This window comes from Ichthyophthirius multifiliis (genome assembly GCF_000220395.1).
Source record: "Ichthyophthirius multifiliis unplaced genomic scaffold scaff_1120509250986, whole genome shotgun sequence".
NCBI classification, from domain to species: Eukaryota; Ciliophora; class Oligohymenophorea; order Hymenostomatida; genus Ichthyophthirius; species Ichthyophthirius multifiliis.
In genome coordinates, this window is record NW_004086311.1 from 3,761 (window position 1) to 22,551 (window position 18,791).

The 18,791-nt window shown below is 15.6% G+C and overlaps 7 protein-coding genes across 7 annotated transcripts in view, besides 20 other annotated features; 4 read left to right on the forward strand and 3 right to left on the reverse strand. All coding sequences in view use genetic code 6, as the record gives it.

Annotated features, from left to right (window-relative positions):
• IMG5_124800 (major facilitator superfamily protein, putative) overlaps window positions 1–300 on the reverse strand; it is a gene marked incomplete at both ends in the record, with an annotated part of 348 nt that extends 48 nt beyond the window's left edge. Inside the window, 2 exons of the mRNA XM_004032252.1 lie at window positions 1–125; window positions 216–300. The exon at window positions 1–125 is cut by the window's left edge and continues 48 nt beyond it. Of these exons, the coding sequence (XP_004032300.1) occupies window positions 1–125; window positions 216–300 (210 nt within the window). The remainder of the gene's footprint in view (window positions 126–215) is intronic.
• A 757-nt stretch (window positions 301–1,057) lies between these two features.
• Window positions 1,058–2,401, reverse strand: IMG5_124810 (protein kinase domain protein; the record flags this gene model as incomplete). The annotated part of the gene is made up of 4 exons (XM_004032253.1): window positions 1,058–1,603; window positions 1,656–1,762; window positions 1,814–2,159; window positions 2,225–2,401. The coding sequence occupies 4 exons, from the start codon at window positions 2,399–2,401 to the stop codon at window positions 1,058–1,060; spliced, it is 1,176 nt and encodes a 391-aa protein (XP_004032301.1).
• Window positions 1,077–1,127: a microsatellite.
• Window positions 1,143–1,172: a microsatellite.
• A 197-nt stretch (window positions 2,402–2,598) lies between the features above and the next one.
• On the forward strand, window positions 2,599–3,789 carry IMG5_124820 (hypothetical protein; the record flags this gene model as incomplete). Its single annotated transcript, XM_004032254.1, has 3 exons — window positions 2,599–3,421; window positions 3,466–3,678; window positions 3,722–3,789. 3 exons carry the CDS (start codon window positions 2,599–2,601, stop codon window positions 3,787–3,789), a joined length of 1,104 nt encoding a protein of 367 aa, XP_004032302.1.
• A 604-nt stretch (window positions 3,790–4,393) lies between these two features.
• Window positions 4,394–5,026, reverse strand: IMG5_124830 (hypothetical protein; the record flags this gene model as incomplete). The annotated part of the gene is made up of 1 exon (XM_004032255.1): window positions 4,394–5,026. A coding segment is annotated over one exon (501 nt), but the record flags the coding sequence as incomplete, so codon positions are not given.
• Window positions 4,998–5,070: a microsatellite.
• Window positions 4,998–5,108: a microsatellite.
• Window positions 5,030–5,077: a microsatellite.
• Window positions 5,073–5,110: a microsatellite.
• Window positions 5,111–5,224: 114 nt separating this feature from the next.
• IMG5_124840 (t-cell activation protein phosphatase 2c, putative) lies at window positions 5,225–6,702 on the forward strand (the record flags this gene model as incomplete). Its single annotated transcript, XM_004032256.1, has 8 exons — window positions 5,225–5,301; window positions 5,366–5,434; window positions 5,485–5,568; window positions 5,627–5,725; window positions 5,773–5,929; window positions 5,970–6,064; window positions 6,110–6,244; window positions 6,573–6,702. The coding sequence occupies 8 exons, from the start codon at window positions 5,225–5,227 to the stop codon at window positions 6,700–6,702; spliced, it is 846 nt and encodes a 281-aa protein (XP_004032304.1).
• Window positions 5,445–5,482: a microsatellite.
• A 25-nt stretch (window positions 6,703–6,727) lies between the features above and the next one.
• Window positions 6,728–6,768: a microsatellite.
• Window positions 6,769–6,776: 8 nt separating this feature from the next.
• Window positions 6,777–6,823: a microsatellite.
• Window positions 6,824–7,020: 197 nt separating this feature from the next.
• Window positions 7,021–7,055: a microsatellite.
• A 137-nt stretch (window positions 7,056–7,192) lies between these two features.
• Window positions 7,193–7,253: a microsatellite.
• A 136-nt stretch (window positions 7,254–7,389) lies between these two features.
• On the forward strand, window positions 7,390–8,412 carry IMG5_124850 (hypothetical protein; the record flags this gene model as incomplete). The annotated part of the gene is made up of 2 exons (XM_004032257.1): window positions 7,390–8,011; window positions 8,348–8,412. The coding sequence occupies exons 1-2, from the start codon at window positions 7,534–7,536 to the stop codon at window positions 8,410–8,412; spliced, it is 543 nt and encodes a 180-aa protein (XP_004032305.1). The 5' UTR covers window positions 7,390–7,533.
• A 36-nt stretch (window positions 8,413–8,448) lies between these two features.
• Window positions 8,449–8,492: a microsatellite.
• Window positions 8,486–8,515: a microsatellite.
• Window positions 8,486–8,567: a microsatellite.
• Window positions 8,545–8,605: a microsatellite.
• A 5,982-nt stretch (window positions 8,606–14,587) lies between these two features.
• Window positions 14,588–14,625: a microsatellite.
• Window positions 14,592–14,626: a microsatellite.
• Window positions 14,627–15,070: 444 nt separating this feature from the next.
• Window positions 15,071–15,110: a microsatellite.
• Window positions 15,111–15,378: 268 nt separating this feature from the next.
• Window positions 15,379–15,425: a microsatellite.
• Window positions 15,426–17,557: 2,132 nt separating this feature from the next.
• IMG5_124860 (hypothetical protein) lies at window positions 17,558–18,333 on the forward strand (the record flags this gene model as incomplete). The annotated part of the gene is made up of 2 exons (XM_004032258.1): window positions 17,558–17,979; window positions 18,027–18,333. 2 exons carry the CDS (start codon window positions 17,558–17,560, stop codon window positions 18,331–18,333), a joined length of 729 nt encoding a protein of 242 aa, XP_004032306.1.
• Window positions 17,973–18,023: a microsatellite.
• Window positions 18,334–18,791: the final 458 nt, after the last annotated feature.

Sequence of the window (18,791 nt, forward strand, 5' to 3'; positions counted from 1 at the left end):
ATAAAAATATTATGTTTTAGTTTTACAGCTACAAACCAAAATACCTTAACATAAAAAAAATACATAACCTAAGGAACCTAAAGTAAATACGTAATTCCAAGACAATTTTTTAATATACATAGGAGCTAATATACTATTTATAATTGATATAAAATATTTTATAAATAAAGATGTATTTCCTAAATTAAAATATTCTTTTTAATCAAATATTTAACTTATAATTCCCAATCCTGCATTTGCTGAAGATATATAAAGCATAAATACTAAATTTGAATATATAACATTAAATAATGCACCCATATTCTTTTTATTTATTGTAAAATGATTAAAAAGAAATAATCTTTTTAAAACTTAACTATATTTTATAATTAATATTTTAATTTATAATAAAAATAATTTAATAAATATTTTAATAAAAATTCTTTATATTAATTTTAGTTCCCTACTAATTTGATAAGAAAAAATAATATCTATTTCAAAAAAACATTATTAGAATAAAAATAATTAAATATTTTTTATGATATTAATTGATTTATAAATATTAAGTAGAAAATATAAAATATAATTAATTAAAAAATAATAAAATAAATATAAAATTATTATTATTTTTTAATAAAAATATATAAATATATATTTTCTATTTCAATTATATTTATATATTATATAATATCTTTTTTTATTTTTTATATTATCATATATAATTATTATTATCCTATTAACTTTAATTTAATGTATTCTCTTCCTCCTTTATTTCTAATATATTTTTAATAAGCATTTTATAAATATTAAATTAAATTATATTTTATTTTTATTATTAAAGTAAAAAAATAAAAAAAAAAATTACATGATAATTATTGAAATTGATAGTTTGTTTGTTTTTTTTCTTATAGTTCATTTTAGAAAATATCCATAACTTAATCCAACTCATCATTATCAGATTCACTTTCATCTGTCATATCAAAATTAAAATAAGAATCATTATTTTCTTCAAGATATTCTTCAAAATCATCTTAATATTATTTTTCATTATTACTAAAATTACTTTATTTCCTTTAAATCATTTTCTTTTTTTATGAATAAAATAATAATATTACAAATAATAATAATATATAAAATATTAACATTATCTTTGATATTATTTCTAAAAAAAAAAATATTAAAAAATAAAAATAAAAAATTATAAATACCCTTCTATAAACATAGATACTTATGTTTATTAATTAAAATCAAATTCATTATTAAATTATTAATCTTCTTAATCGCTATTATATTCTTAAGATCTAATTGTTTCACTAAGTAATGTGTCGGTTAATTAAGTTTAAATTTAAGGTTTGGTTTATTCATTACTATTAACATTCGATTATTTAGTTTATTTTTTTTATTAATATTATTTATTGTTTTAAAACAAAAATTATTCCATTGTGTTTTAAATTATTTAATTTTTTAATATATCATTAGCTGAAGGTCTTTATTCTGGGACTTTCTTTAACATAGATTTTATAAAATTTTAAAGACTCTATGAATAAGCATAAGATATTTTAGCAGGTTATTCATTTACTATTATACTTATCAAACTCATTAAGCTATTTGACTAAAATGGAGGCTTTTATTTTGAATAAAAAAAAATACAAAATTTTATTTTTTAAAAAATAGACTTTTAATGCACATAATTCAAAAATAATACATCCTAATGCCCATATATCTGATTTATAAGTATAAGGCTTATTTTAACAAATTTCAGGAGATAAATAATAAGGGGTACCTGAATATTTATAAATATAATAAAAAAATTAATTTTGTTTTTATGATTTACCAACTAATGAATTAGCATGCTCGAAAGTACTACTAAGTTATTTAGAAATTCCGAAGTCACCTATTTTAACTCTATTATTCTTTGTTATAAAAATATTGCTTGATTTTATATCCCTATGAAGAACTCTTTTTTAGTGAATAAATTTAAGAGCTTAAGCTAAGTCAATAAACCAATGCCAAATTTGATTTTCATTAAAAGTTTATTTATTTTAATCTTTTTCTTTTATTAGTTTTTACAAATCTCCTAATTCGCAATATTCCATAATTATAATAATTCTTTCTTTTTCTAAATAGCTTTCTATGAATTTAACTATATTAGGATGCTTCATTAGCTTTAATAATTTTAACTTTTTTTTATTTTATTTTATATATATATTTTTTTATTTCATCATTATTTTTAATTTATTTTAACTTCTTGAAAAGCTTATTTGCTATCTCTTTCTGTTATTCCATTCAAGCTTATTTATTTTGCAATGTATTGTTTTTTTGTTTTCTTATTTAAAATTAAAATTGCACTACCTTAAGTTCCTTATCCAATTTATTTTATCTCTTCATATTTATCTAAATAATCTACTTTTTATTTTGACATTTTTTTTACTATGAATTCTAATTAAAAGTAAATATTATTTAAAATAAATCACAAAAAATTAAATACAATTAATAAAAAATATTCATTTGTATATCTAAATTATTAAAATTATTATATTATTAAAAAATTTTATAAAATAATTTTTTCTTTTTAATTTATATTTTATTTTTATACCCTTTTAATAAAGATATTAGAAAATGGATGAATTTTTTACTAAACTTGAATATTATGACCCCCAAACATATGTAATAAAATTTTTGAAAAGAGCTGTAGGTTTACAAGGAAAATCTAAATAAAAAGAAGAAAAATAACCTTAATAAGATGAATAAGTTTCTACGATAAATTTCGAAAAAGTTGAAGAAGCAAAGGATTTTTAAAATATACGTGAATTCGAATCTACTGAATTAGGAAACAAACTTAGAAAAGATTATATTGAATAAAAATATAAATAAGCAGAAATCAATAAATAAAGGATGAAAGAAGTTCATTAATTAATGCCATATAAAGAATATGTCAAACATTATTATAAATTACATCCCGAATTAGTTGAAGAGATAAAAGAAGCTCGAAAAATAACATGGCAAGAAATGCACGAGATGTATTTAGAAGAATATGCACAAACACAAAAAAGAATAGATTTATATAAAGAAAAAGGTTACCCATGGTACAGTTTTTTAAAATTTTGGACATATTTTTATGATGATGATGAAGATGATAAAATTAGTTTTTCCAAAGCTGCTAAATGGGATGAAGATATGCCAAAAAAATTTGTTCTTCCAGAAGATTAAAAATATGGTGGAGATGATGACAAACGTGATTTATAAGGAGTTTAAAATCCAAAATTAAGAAGAGTACTATTTTAAGAAACTTGGGACGAATTTGATCCTATTTACTTTACTTTTGTAAGAACTGGTATTCCTGAACGAGATAATTTTTTCACAAAAATGGAAAATTATTAAATGTACCATAGTACTTATACATGGTTTAATTGGACTTTAATTCTAATGATGCCTGGTTTAAGTAATTAAAAAATATTATTATCATATTTAAATATTTTTCTATAGTTGGTATGGCTGCTGCAAGATAGCTTCCTAAACTTATTGGAAGTGGTACTTTAACAAGATTGATTTAAACTAAATTATAATTTAGAGGTGGCTTTCTACCTGAAATGACAAGAAGAGAAGCTGGTCTTATTTTAAATGTTAAGTAAAATGCTACACCTGACGAAATTAGAAATAGACATAGAAAGCTTATGATTACTAATCATCCAGATAATAGTATTAAATATTTTATTTTATTTTAATTTATTTGTTTGAACAGAGGGTTCTGCTTTAATTGCATCAAAAATTAATTAAGCAAAAGAATTGTTATTAGGAGAAAATAATTGATCTAAAAATAATTAAAAGAAATATTATTATATATTTTAACAATGTAATAAATAAAATTTTATGATTAAAAGTTATTATATTATAATATAAATATTATTATTATTTATTCTTTGTTTATAAAAAGCAAAATATTTATATTAAAATAGTTTGTATTTATTTTAATTATTAAAATACTATAATATTTAAAAATTCTTAATTAGAATAACTTATAATTTTTAAAGAATAAATATTATATTGAAAATATTTAAATTTTTTTTCAAATATAACTTTTTAGAACTAAAAATATTAATTAATACAATTTTGTTTATAAATTTAAACAATTTTAAAATATAGTTGTTATTTAAATATTAGTATTAAATAAAAGAATTTAAACTCTTAATAATAAATAAAGGAAATAAGTATTTTTTAGATAATTGATCATTTTTTTATTATATATATAAAATTTATTAATAAAAATAATAATAAAAAGTTTGTATATGAATATTATATTTATTGGAATTATAAAAAATAAAATAAAATTAACAAAGAATAAAAATAATATTTAAAATTAAAAAAAAAATCATAAAATATATATTAATAAATATAATTTATTTTATAATATAATTAATAGAAATTTAAATATTAATACTTCTTATAACATAAATCAAACGAAATACAAAAGTTAATATATAAAAAATAAACTTTATTATTTAATCTCTTTTTCTTTTGTATTTATTTTTATTAAATAAATAATTTCTCAAAAAACTTCTCTGAATACTTTAGGGTGTTAAAAGTTTACAACTCCTTTAATATGCACTTCTTCATGGGGTTATTCAGGGTGTCTTTTAGTCGAAATTCTCTTACCACTTTTATTTCCTTCTTATTTTTTTTTATCATTTTCTTAATATCTCTTAGCCAAAGCAATTCTAACATTAGAAGGTCTAACGTGTTCAATTTTAACATTAATTCTTTTTTCAATATATCTGCCATTCCATTTTCTGTGGACAATAACACCGACTGATCTAGGGTTAACATTGAAAACACGTCCAGTTCTTCCGTGATATAATTTGTATGGCATACCTTTGTGGGCTGAACCATCAACAAGAATATCTACATATTCTCCAATCTTATATGTTGTAAGATATCTGGAAATTCTTAAATGTCCTTTTGTCTTGAAAGCTTTTGCAAATTTTTTTCTTGTTTATCTTCTATAACCGTAGCTGTGTGTCATTTTTTTTTTATTATTTTTATTTTATAATTTTTTTTATTTATTATTATTTATATTTTAATATATTATTTTTAGATTTTTTTTTTTTTTTTTTTTTTTCTTTTTTTTTTTTTTACCCTTGTTTTAATTTATTTTTTTTCTTTGACTTTCTCTTTTTTTAATTAAAATTAAAATATATTCACATAAAAATAAAGCAAACAATAAATATTTTTAATTTTTATATAAAACATGAAATTATTTTCCATTTGTTTTCTTCTAATAATATTAGTTTAAACTTAGCAAAATTTAAATTATTTTGAATATGGGTATAATTAAATTTATAATTAAAAATTATAGATTTATAATTAAAAATATTTAACCAAAAAAAAGAGTAAAAGTAATTCCTCATCCTTAAAAATAAGCAAAAGGAGGTGAAGATGCCTATTATGCAAATTCAAAGTTTATATAAAAAAAATAAATCTATTAAAAAATAAATATTTATAAAAAAGACTATTGGCAGTTGCTGACGGTGTTGGAGGTTGGTAAGAACAAGGGATTGATCCGTCAATATATTCTAGAACTTTGTGCCAAAAGTATTCCAACAATAATTAAAAAAAATAAAAATATAAAAATGTATTCTAAAATAATAAGCTTGGGCTAATTATACTTACAAAATGAAAAAAAATATTAAAACAATCCAAAAGATCTTATTATAAATGTATAACCAACAGTTTAATATTTAGGTAGTAGGTAAATTAAATTTTTCATATAGTTTTTAAATAAACTATAAAAAATAGTACTTTAGTATTGATTACAATTGATTAAGTAGAAAACTATATATATTCTTCATATATAGGTGATTCAGGTTATATGATATTTAGATACAATTAATAATATTTAGATATTATTTTTGAATTCGAAGAATAATAAAAATCATTTAATTTTCCATTTCAAGTAAGATCTTTTAAATGTTTTATTATATAATAATATAAAGTTAGGTGTAGAAGAAAATGGAGACAATCCTTAAGCTAGTGTTAAATTTAAGCATTAAATATAGCATAATGATATATTAGTTATAGCCTCCGATGGGTATTTTTTCTTGTTTTCATAATGTATATTTTATTAAATTATTAGGGTATTCGATAATTTAGATATGAATTAAATAAAAAATATAATTGAAAATAATGGGAAGAAAAATATGAGCTCTAATTAATTAAATAATCTAGCAGATAAAATTGCATAAAGTGCATTTGAATTTTCAATAAATTAGTATTAATTAAAATATATAATATTATATCTGAATGCAATTAAATAAATATTAATAATCAACTTTTATATTTTAAATACTTAATTTTGGTTAATTTTAAAAATAAAGCATTTACATAATAATAATGTTTTAAAAATATTTACATAAAATAAAATTAAAAATATTTTGTAAGTAATAGAAAAAAATTAAATATATTAAAAACTATAAATAAAAACAAAATATATAATATTTATATAATTCTATATAAATAATAGAATCCTTATTTAAAATTTAAATAAATATATAATAATATATATTTTAATATATTAATGAAATAATTAATTATAAAAGAAATTACAACTCTCCGTTTTCAAAAAAAGCATGGACAAACGGTATAAGAACGTATGGAGGTAAAAGTGATGATATAACAGTTATTGTGGCTTAAATTAAGCTAAAAAAAGAAAAAAAAGAGGAATTATGATAATTATATTTTATATTTTAAAATTCTATAATATAAATTAAAATAACTATGAATAAAATAAAAATATATGACTTAAATTTAATTAAAAATAAAATAGAATTACAAAAAAAATTAAATTAAATATATTTTATTTTAAAAGACTATATCAAAAAATAAAATACGAGAAAAATGTATAAAAGTATTTTTTTTTTTGATTTTTAGTTTTTTAAAAAAAAAACAGAAAAAATATAAAATTATTAGATTAAAAACAATTAGTTAAAATATAATAAAAACAAAATTATTTTTTATTCTTTTTAATTAATTATTTAAATAAAAAAAATATTTTTATAATATATATATTTTTTATTATATATTGATTATTAAACAATAATAATAAAAGAATAGTAATAATTTATTATTTTAGAATAAAACTAAAAGTATTTTATTATATTATATATATATTAATGTAGAAAAATTTAAAAAATAAATATAAATACTACAAAATAAAATGATATAAATAAATATAAAATTACATATATATAAATTAATAATTAATTTAAATATAGATTAATTTAATTACCTGTATTTTTTTAAAATAAAATTAAAACCTGATATATACAATTAAATTTAAATTAGAAAAAAATGGTATAATTTACAACAATACTTGGTAATTAAGCAACAAATGATGAAAATTAATATTACAAAACTGCTTTGGCATATGAATCTGAAATATATGAATGCTTAGACTTTTTCCCAAAAATATATGATGTAGAAATATAATTATAAGGCTTTAATGAACATTAACATATTCACACTATAAACTTAAAATAAGATTCACTAAAAGACTAAAATATGAAAACGATAGTATTATTACATGGATATGGAAATACAAGTTTAAGCTATTATAAAATGATAAAAGATCTAAGCTTTAAATTCGATACATATGCATTAGATTTACTAGGAATGGGATTATCATCTCGTCCTAAATATGAAATAAACGATATAAAAGAAACAATAGAATTTTTTGTTGAATCATTAGAACTTTGGAGATAAAAAATAAAAAAATAAGATAAATTGGTTTTAGTAGGTCATTCTTTTGGAGGTTATATGGCATTAAATTATGCTCTGAAATATCCTTAAAATGTAGAAAACCTAATATTATTATCACCTATGGGAGCAACTAAAAAATCTGAAAAGGAAAATTAATAATTTGAAAAAGAAACAAAAGAAAAACTAACATTTTACCAAAAAATAGGGTATATTGTTTTCTAAAATATGTGGGAAAAAAAACAATCATTTTATGATATATATAATTAATGGTACTATCCAAGTAATATGATAATAAGGATTTATATAAAAAAATTAATATAATAATAAATATAAGAAAACATAAGAAATAAATGGAACGAATATATAAAATATTGCAGAAAACTTCCTAATAGCAGCGAAAAATCAATTTTTTATTTATTAAGATTTCCAAAAATGTCAGCTTTTTATTCTATGGAAGAAATTATAGATGATTATTTTAAATAAAATAGTAATATATAAAAATTACCTTTTGAAACACATTTCATATATGGAGAATAAGATTGGATGTGTAGGGAAGGAGCAAAAAGAATAATATAAGAAAAAAAAAATTGTTCTCATTTTTATTAAATTAAAAAAGGAGAACATTAAATGGTTCATTTAAATGCTGAATAAATAACAGAGTATATACTAAAAAATGTTTGAAATATATTATAAAAAATTATGTATAATATTAAAATTTATATATATGTATATATATATTTTATTAAATATATTATATATATTTTAATTTATATTTTTAATTTATTTAATATATTAATTAAAATATATTATATTTATAATATTTTCAATTTTTATATATATTTTTTTTATATATTAAATTTTAATTTTTAATAAAATTATTTTTATTTAAAAAAATACCATATATAAATATGCTTATAAAATAATTTTTTTATATTTAATATATTTATTATTCTTGTATATTTTTATTTCTAACTAATTTAATTATATATTTATTTTTACATATCTTATTTATGTTTATAATTATATTTTTTATAAATAAATTCGATATTAATATTTTAATTTTTTCATTATTTTTATTAATAATTTTATCATTTTAATTTATTAAATATTTTCTTTAAATTTAATTTTATACTTTATATTTATTTAAATTAATTTATATATTTATTAATAATTATTAATTTTTTTTTATTTTATAAAAAATAAAAATAATTCTAATATATTATAAAAATTTATAATTATATATTCATTAGATATATAATACTTACTTTTTTATTTTATATGTTAATTCTTATATAAATCAACTAATTAATTATATATAAAATTTTATTTTATTTTTAAGAAATCATAGTTATTATTTAAAAACCTTAAGTTTTGTAATTTTATAAAATAAAACTAAAAAAGAAAAAATATTTATAATTTAAATATATAACAACATTCAATTTATAAATGAAAATTTAATAAGAAATTATATTTAAAAACTATAATAATTTTTTATAGTGGTTAAAAAATAATAATCATAAAAATTATATTATTTTTTAATTTAGTAATTGTAAATCATTAATATAAATTTTTGTAAACTTAGGTCAAAATAAGTAAATAATAATTTTAACTGTTTTATTCAATTAGTGATACTTTTTTTATTAAATTGGAATTTTTAATAAAAATTATGTTATTATAAAAATTGAATTAACAAAGTATAAAAAAAATATTGCGAATATAATTTTCATAAAATCTAATCTATTATTTCAAAGATGAAATAATTTAACAATAAAAATAATTCTTAAAATCATAGAAAATATAAAAGTCGAAATCAATATAACAGAAATAATAATTAAAAAAGAAACGATAATAGACCTAAAAATCTAAAATATTAATATTTATAATTTTTTTTTATAACTAAATAAAAGGCATTATCCGTTTTTTCTCTACTTTTTTATATTGTTTATTTTATATTTAAATAAAAATATTTAACAATAAGAAACTGATTTATATGTAAAAAATATTGCAATTTTTCAATTTATGATAGGAATTTTTGATAATTTAAGAAGAAAATTTAACAAATAAGTATATTAAAATAATTATTTAGTTAGCAACAGTAATATTTAATAGAAATTAAATTAATTAAATCATAATTCTATAAAAAAATTTAAATTAATTTTTTTAAAATTTGAATTATTTAAAAAGTGTTAGTATTTTATCATTGCATTTCCACAGAAATTAGATTTATAGATATGAAATTCTAATCAAATCTTCTGAATTTTAGTTTTGTAAATTTAATGCATAAAAAAAAATATTATCCTTTTATTTTATGTAATTAAATATTATTATCCAATAAAACTAAGATAATATATTTAAAGTTAATTTATTAATGTAAATAAATATTATACTATTTATAATCTTTATTTTAATAGTTAATTAATAAGTAGATTTTTTTATTTTAAACTCTTAGTTAACTTAAACAAGATCAATTATATTTTTTAAAAATATTTTAAATTATATAATAATATAAATAAATTTTAAATTGAAGTTATAAATTATTTTTCTTTTTTTTTAATTGATTTTTTTAAAAAAATATAATATAAAAAAACAGTATAAACTAGTAAAAAAGAAAATGTGGGTAATTTATAAAATTATTATAATAAAAATAAATAAGAAAAAAATATATTTTCTTAAATATAATATGAAAAGAAATTAATTTTTCGATATATTCATTTTATTGAAGATGTATCCGATATAACAATACCTCTTATAAGTTATCTTATTTCTATTGTGACTATAATTTTATTTATGATTGATTTATTATTAATAATAAAAATTTTCTGTACAGATTTAATTAATTATTTTATCATCATAATTTTAAAATTAATGTTAATGCGATTTCGTATTTTAATAATTCTAATATTATAATTATTTAACTTTACTAAAATTTAAAAATGATAAAAAATTTATTGAGAATATTATATAGAAATAATTATAATTTTTTAAAAACTGTAATATACTAATTTTCTTCATTTATTTAAAAAATTTATTTTTTTCCTTTTAAAAAATAAAACTATATTAGAAATTAAGTTTCTTAGTTTTAAATATTTATTCAATATTAAATAATAGATATGATGATAGTTTATCCATTTATTTCTTATTATCTTTATTTATTATCATAAGCAATAATTTTTTTATTAGATTTAATTGAATTTAAAAATAAATATATCATTTTAAAAAATAATATAAAAAAAACCTAAAGAAATTATAACGATTATAAAGATTCTTTAAATTTACTTTAAAAATCATAAGGGGTTGATATAACCTAATAATAAAGTTATAAAATTTAATAATACCTTATTACTACAAAACAATAAAAAGAAAAAAATAATATTTCTGAAATTAATGGTATTATAATACACTTTATAATAATTTTATTAAATAATTTTTTGATGATAAATATTAAATATTAAAAACGCATATTATTTAAGATTTTAATTCAATATTTAAAATATTTTAGTTTTTATAATTTATTTTAAATATTATAAATTTATTTATTTCTAATAAAAAATCTTGATTGCATCATTAATATCTTCTAAGTTCTTGAATAATCCCTTCCATTTCTAAATTTAATTTTTTACCTGCTGGACACTATAGTTTTATAATAATTTATTTAACATATATTTATAGATTTTATACATCCTAAAATATTAATAAAAATGTGTTAAATAAAATATTTTAATTTATATTTTACTGTCTAAAAATTCCAAAATATATTTAATTTTAAATATTATTTACTCTCTATAATTTTTTATTTTATAATTGGAATTAAATTAAGAATAAATTATTACTTCCTAAATAAAATTTATAAATAATTTTTATCGTTAAAAATAAAATTTAACTTTCTGATTTCAAAACATATAGTATTTATAATCAAATTTATTTTTATATAAAAATTTTAAAATATATTATCCTTACAAACCACTATTTAAAAATAAATTAAATTAAACAAAAAATTTGTGTATACCAACTATTTTTTAAAAATATTTAATTATATTTAATTTAACTATTATATTAATTACTGTCTATTTAAAATAATTTATTTAATTTTAAGAAATTTTTAAAAATATAATTTACTTTCTGTATTAAAAAAAAAAAAAATTTAAAAAATGTTTTGTTTTTTACCCACTATAAAAATTATGAAATTCAAGAATCAATAATTAATTATATATTTACATACTAATTTTTATTTGTTTATATGATTAAATAATATTTATTTATATATATTTCTGTACTTTAATCTTAGAAAAATCATAAATAAATATAAAAATTTAATTAAGCATACCTTCTAAAAAAATAAATAATAATATAAATATATTCTTGAGATATTCTTTACATACTTTTTACAAAATAAATAAATTAATATTACATATATTTATAATATTTAATTTACAGGCTTTTTAAATTTATAAAAAAAATAAGTTTGAGTACATAAACTTAATTAAAATAATTTACAATCTATTAATAAAATTAATGAAAGTAATAATAAAAAAATACATCAACAAAGCTGCAATGTTTATTATCACACTTTTATAAAAATTAAATTTTACGTATTTATTATTCTATTAAAATAATTTAAAAACTAAAATTTTACTTCATCTATATGTCTATCCATTTAAATTTAGATTTACTTAATTATGTTTTAAATTAAAAAAAAATTAATTATTAAATTAAAAATTAACATCTCTTGATTTTTCTAATAATGCTTTTCCTATTAATAAAATTTATTAAATAAATATTATATTATTAATAAGAAAATACTTTCTGCTTTCTTTGTAATCCTTTAATCTTATCCATATACTTTATTATTTTTACTTTTATCTAGATTTATTTAATGTTCTCCAGTTTTTCCAAAATCTTATCCAACTATCATTTTCGAAACTTATTCTCCTAAATATTATGATTCTTAAAAATATTTAATTAAAATAAATAAAATTTTATAATACCTCCTCCCTTTTCACTAATAATATCTTCTGAATCATATTCTAAAAAGTACTATTGCATTCCTACATCTAAATATCCTCTAACATCTTATAAATTCTATAAAGGCTATTTCATGCTCGCTATAAATAAGTTTGTTTTATCGTAAGCATCTTTATAAGCTGTTAAAGAAATCGAATCATTAACTTTTAATAATCCATCTTCATTAATTAAAGTATACTGTTTTTATAAAATAATTAATATAATTATTATTATTTAAATAAAAACTTATTTCATTTCTTCAATACTTTTTCTTATAACAATTTCACTTTCGTTGCTTTTAAATATTTCTCTTAAAATTTTTCTAATGGCTATCCTTTCATAAGGTTCTTTATGAATTATTGCTCTATAAATAACAAAAATATTTTTTTTCAAATAAAAATATACAAAACCTATATTTTTCTAAATTTAAATTAATATGATCAATCATATGATTGCATTTGTCTACAGTTGCTGCTAATTAATTGCAAATATTTTTAAGTTCTTTTTCAATTTCATCTTCCTCATTTACTTGCTTATAATATTATTATTATAAAAAATCTAAATCCTTAATCAATTCTCCGAATATTAGTTTTATTGGTTTTATGTCGTGTTTATTTTTTTTATGTGTTGTAAATTTACAAAAAGCGCATAAAGGAATAAGCTAACTACTACATCCATCTTCCATACATAATTCATTTAATTAATGATCTCCATGATGGGCTTCTACTGTGCAAGAAGGTAATTTATATGCGCTTAAACTTTCTATTAATCCTTAATTTTTTAGCATTTTTATTTTTGTTGTAAGTTATATTTTGGTTATTTTATTTTTATATAAGTTTTTTCAATTTTATTTTTTTATATTAAATTAAAAAAATAATTTTTTATTTTTTATGTTATAAATGTAATAAATATAAAATCTAACAATTAAAGTAAAATTATATTTTTATTTTTATGGAAATTTGTAAAACTAAATTTTATTAAATAAAAATTAATTATTCTATATATATTTTTTTGATTTTTATTTATTCTTTATAATTTTATAAACTTTTTATTAGATTGATTTAAAATTTTATAAATTATTTTGGTATTATCTATAAAGATATAAAGAAGCATATATGATTAAATTAAATAATTAAAAAAAAAATAAAAAATATATATTGTAATTATGATATATAAATTTTTAATATAGGATAATAAATAAATAAAAAATATATAATTACTAATAAAATACGAAGGTAATATAATATAAATTATTTTATTTTATTTAAATTTATTATTATTTATTAGATATTTAATTTATTCGTTCGTCAATATATTTCTTGATACTCTCAATTAAGAATTAATAGTATCAATAAAAATTAAAAACCTTTATTTCAATCTAAAATAATATTAATCTACCTAATCATAAATATTTAATATTATTAATTCAACAGATTTTTCTTCGGATCTATAATTTTAGAAATTTTATCAAAAACTCATTAATTAATTTTGGTGTTTAAATCTCTAATTTTAGCATTAAGGTTATTAATATTATTTTAAGTTGCTTCTAAGTAATCAACTAAAGATAATCTTCAATCATTAAATTATTTTCTTCAATGAAATTTTTTATGAGAAAGATTAATTCAGTTTAAACAAATTTTTCTTAGAATAGTTTTACATTTTTAAATCATTAAACATAATTTAAAAAAAAGACAGAAGTAGTAATTTAAAAAATTTTCATAAAAAAATTTATTCAATGATTTTTTAAGAAAGCTTTATTTTTATAATCTTTAACCAAATTTTATGAATAAAAAAAAATATATTTTGCTTGTTTAAAGAAATAATCACATTAAAAACTATCGAAAAAAACCTGTTTTTTTTTTTTTTAATAATTAATTTTTTTATTTATTAATTTATACCATTAAAAAGATTAATTATATTTTTTTTTGAAATCGTTTTAGGTAAAATATAAATATATTCAAGTTTAAAATTATTAAATCAACATAACTATTAGAATGATTAAATTAAATTATCAATACCGATATTAATATTTTTTTTTTGAATATAAATATGGTTTTATATTCAAATATTATTAAAATTATTTGATTAATTTAAAGTCTAATCAATTCTCATAATATATTAATTGAATAATCAAATATTTTTAGTATAATACTTAGTGTAAAAATATTGACATGTTTAATTATTTAAGAAGTTTATAAAAATATGAAAAAATATATAGTTGATGATTGGAAAATTATAAAGTAAGAAAGTAAAAAAAATATAAAGGATAATAAATAAGATTTATAGAAAATATAAAATTTATTAAAAAAAAAAAAAATATAAAATTAAATATTACATATATTTATTTATTTATTTATTTATTTATTTATTTATTTATTCTTTCATAATTAAAATTTATATAAATACATTTTATTATCATATCTTATAAAATAATATATTTATTAATTAAATCTTTTATTTAATAATTATTTTTTTCAATAAAATAAAAAAATATAAAGTACAATGATATATATATTTATATAAATATAATTAAAAATATATTTATTAAATTTATTTTTCTTTAATTATTATTTTAGCATTATTTTTATTTCAGATTTATTATTTTATATTTTTAAATTGATATAATTAATTTTTTACCTTTTTAATAAATGTATTACATTTAATATGTTTAGTATTAAAATGTTTAATATTAATTAATTTATTTTTATAATATGTCTCTGATTATTTTACTAATAAAAATACTATAATTCATATATACAGATATACATATTAATTAGATCTTTTAACCATTGAATGTGATAATAGAGTCGATGATATATGTAGAGAATTATAACTTGAAGTTAGAATTGATATAAGTAATTTAAAAACTGAATTAAGTGTTAAATTAATTGAAAAGGCGCCTTAAATAATCAATATAAGATTTTATATTGAAACTGAATTATTTAGAAAATTACTTATTTCATTATAATCTACTAATATATATGATGATTAATCTTCTGTAACTCATACCTCAAGTTTTGTTTTATTAAATAAAATTGTCGCTGATTTTGATGCTAAACACAATTTCTATGTTAAAAATACAAATAAGAAAATTCACTTTTTTATGAATTCGTCGATATCTTCTTTAAAAGAGCCTCTTGTATGGGTAAGAATTTAAGATAATTTATATAGTGGTAATATTAAAATTAATGGACAAGAGAAACTGATACTTATGTCTAAAGAGATGCTTATAAATTCGCTAATAATGTTAAAAATTAAGTAGAATTTCGATTTAATACAAATAAAATATATTATTTATTATATTTTTCGAAAAATTGAAAATTTTGTTTATAATGATGATAGTATTTTTTTTTTAATTAATTTATTACTATTAATATTGTTAATGCTAATTTTTATTTTAAATATGTTTTTATTAATTGCTTGTTTAACTGATATTTATTGTAATAATTAATTATAAAAACTAATAAAAAAATTATATTTAGTTTTTAAATAATAATATTTTTATTGTTTTAAAAACAATTTATATTAAATTTGATTTTTTATTAAAAATGTATTTAAGACATCCTTCTAAATTTTATTTTTATTGTGATATTTATTATATAGATTAAATAAAAAAATATTTTAAAAACAAAGTTGAATAAAGTATATAAAAAAAATGTTATAAAATTAATTAATATAAATTTTTAGTGAATATAAAATAGTTTTTTAAAAAAATATAAATATTTAATTATAATTTTTTCATAAAATTATTATAATTGCTTAAACTTTCTAAATATTATTTTTTTATTAAAAAATATCTAACTTAGCTTTTTTTAAGTTTTACTTCATATTCTTTACTATTAATATCCTTAAAAATATGATATAGCCTTTTATGTTTCCTAAAAAAAATTAAACTTTTTTTTTATTTAATATTTTATTCTCAAATTTTTTACATTACTTTTATCATCGCATTAATCTTTAAATGTTTGATTCATCTAAAAATATTTCTATATTAAGAATTAGATTCATATTTTGTGGCATTATAATTTTTTTTCTTCGAGGTTCAATTAATTTGATTTGTAATCATTTCCATAAGTAGTTTAAGGCAAAAAAGCCATATATTAATTTTTTATTTATTAAAAATAAACTAATATTTATCTTGTTAGATTTACTTAAAATGTTTCTTTAATTTATTATTGATTTGAATTATCTGTTAAATTTTTTGATTTATATTTATATTTATTTTTGTTTTTATTTTTTTATGCTAATATTTCTTCAATATCATTGCATATAATTTTAGGTTTTTATTATAAAAATTAGTTGAAACACAAGAAAATTTTTAAGAAATTCTTCTCCCTTTATAATATAAACTTTTTCTAAAAATATCTATAAATTATCCCATTATTGGTTATTATTATTTTCTGATTTTTTTAATTTAAAAAGAAATCATTTTTCTGTTTTTTTATAAGTAATATTTTAATTTTGATTTTATTAAAATTTAATATTAATTTTATTTTTATATTTAATATAATCATAAAAAAATTAATATTTATCTTATATGATATAAAAAATATTATTATATAAAATAAATTTTAATTTAATATAAAAATAAAATTATAAATTTTTTCAGATATTTATTATTCATCTTTTATGTATTATAAAATTTATATTTTAGTCTAGATAAATAGTTGATGATAATTTTTAAAATAAAATTATTATTTTATTTGTAACTTATAAAAAGCATATATTTTTTAGTCAGCAATATTATATAACAAATTAAAAATATTAATACCGATTTTTAGTAATAATATAAAGTAAAAAGTAATAATATTTGCAACTAAAACAAATGTAAATCTAACATTTTAATCATTAATTAAATGAACAATAATTATCTTAAAATTATCACGTTTAAAATTAAAGAGTAGCTTCAAAACCAATTGAAGATTTGAGAAATAATTAATAAAGCTCTACATAATATTCGGTTTAAAATATTAATCATTAACCATAGTAATATACAGAATATTAATAAGCAATTTAGAATGATAACTATGAAAAATAAATTCAACCATTTGATTAATAATAAATTGTATATAGGAATAATTTATCTTCAAATACAATAAGTAATACAGAACTTAGAAGAAGATATCCATATAGTAATTTCGATAAGAAAAATGAATGGATCGGAGTAGAAAGACACTTAGCAGAGGTTAATGAAGAAATAAAAAATAACGAATGGGAAATAAATCATTTACGCCAAAAAGAATTATTGTTTATTAAAAATATTTTTTAAATAAAATTATTTTTTAAATAAATAGATCGGAATTAGAAAAGAAAGCAATGTGGTAGCTTTAATAAAAACAAGCTGAGCTAAGAAATAAAAAAAGTGAACATGAAGATAACTTAAAGAAATTAGCTGCATTTTAAGAAGAAGAATCAAAAAATAAAAGTGATATGAAAATGCTTTAATAAAACATGGCGCAATACTATAATAAATAATAAGATGAATAAGCAAGAAAGAAAATGAACATAAAATTTAATAAAAAGATTGGGAAAACAAAGTTTCTTTTTTTTTTTTTTTATTTTATTTTTTTAAGTTTTTAGATTCTAATAAGGAAAGAATGAATGAAGAATTTAGAAAAAATTAAGAACATAAAGTTTTTATTATAAGATTATATCATATATATTTATTAATAAAATAGGAATATTTAAAAAATTCTATTTTAAGCGATATTGATAGAGCTGCAATAAAAAAATAAAACGAAAAGTAAAACCAAATATAAAATTAGATGGAGTATAATGATTTAATTTAAATGAATGCAGAAAGAGAATTAACTAAAGAAGAAAATTATAAAAATGTAAAAAATAAATATAAAAAAGGGGATATATTAATTTACAAATTTAGTTTTATAAACTTGCTGCTGAAAACTAATAAAAATTACATGAAAATCATTTTAATAATGTTTTTCTTCCTTTGACAAATAAACTTAAAGAATTTGAAAATAAAATTACAAACGATATGAATGAAGCTCAAAAAAAATAAATATAAGCTGAAATCGAAAAACTAAAAAGATAAAAATAGG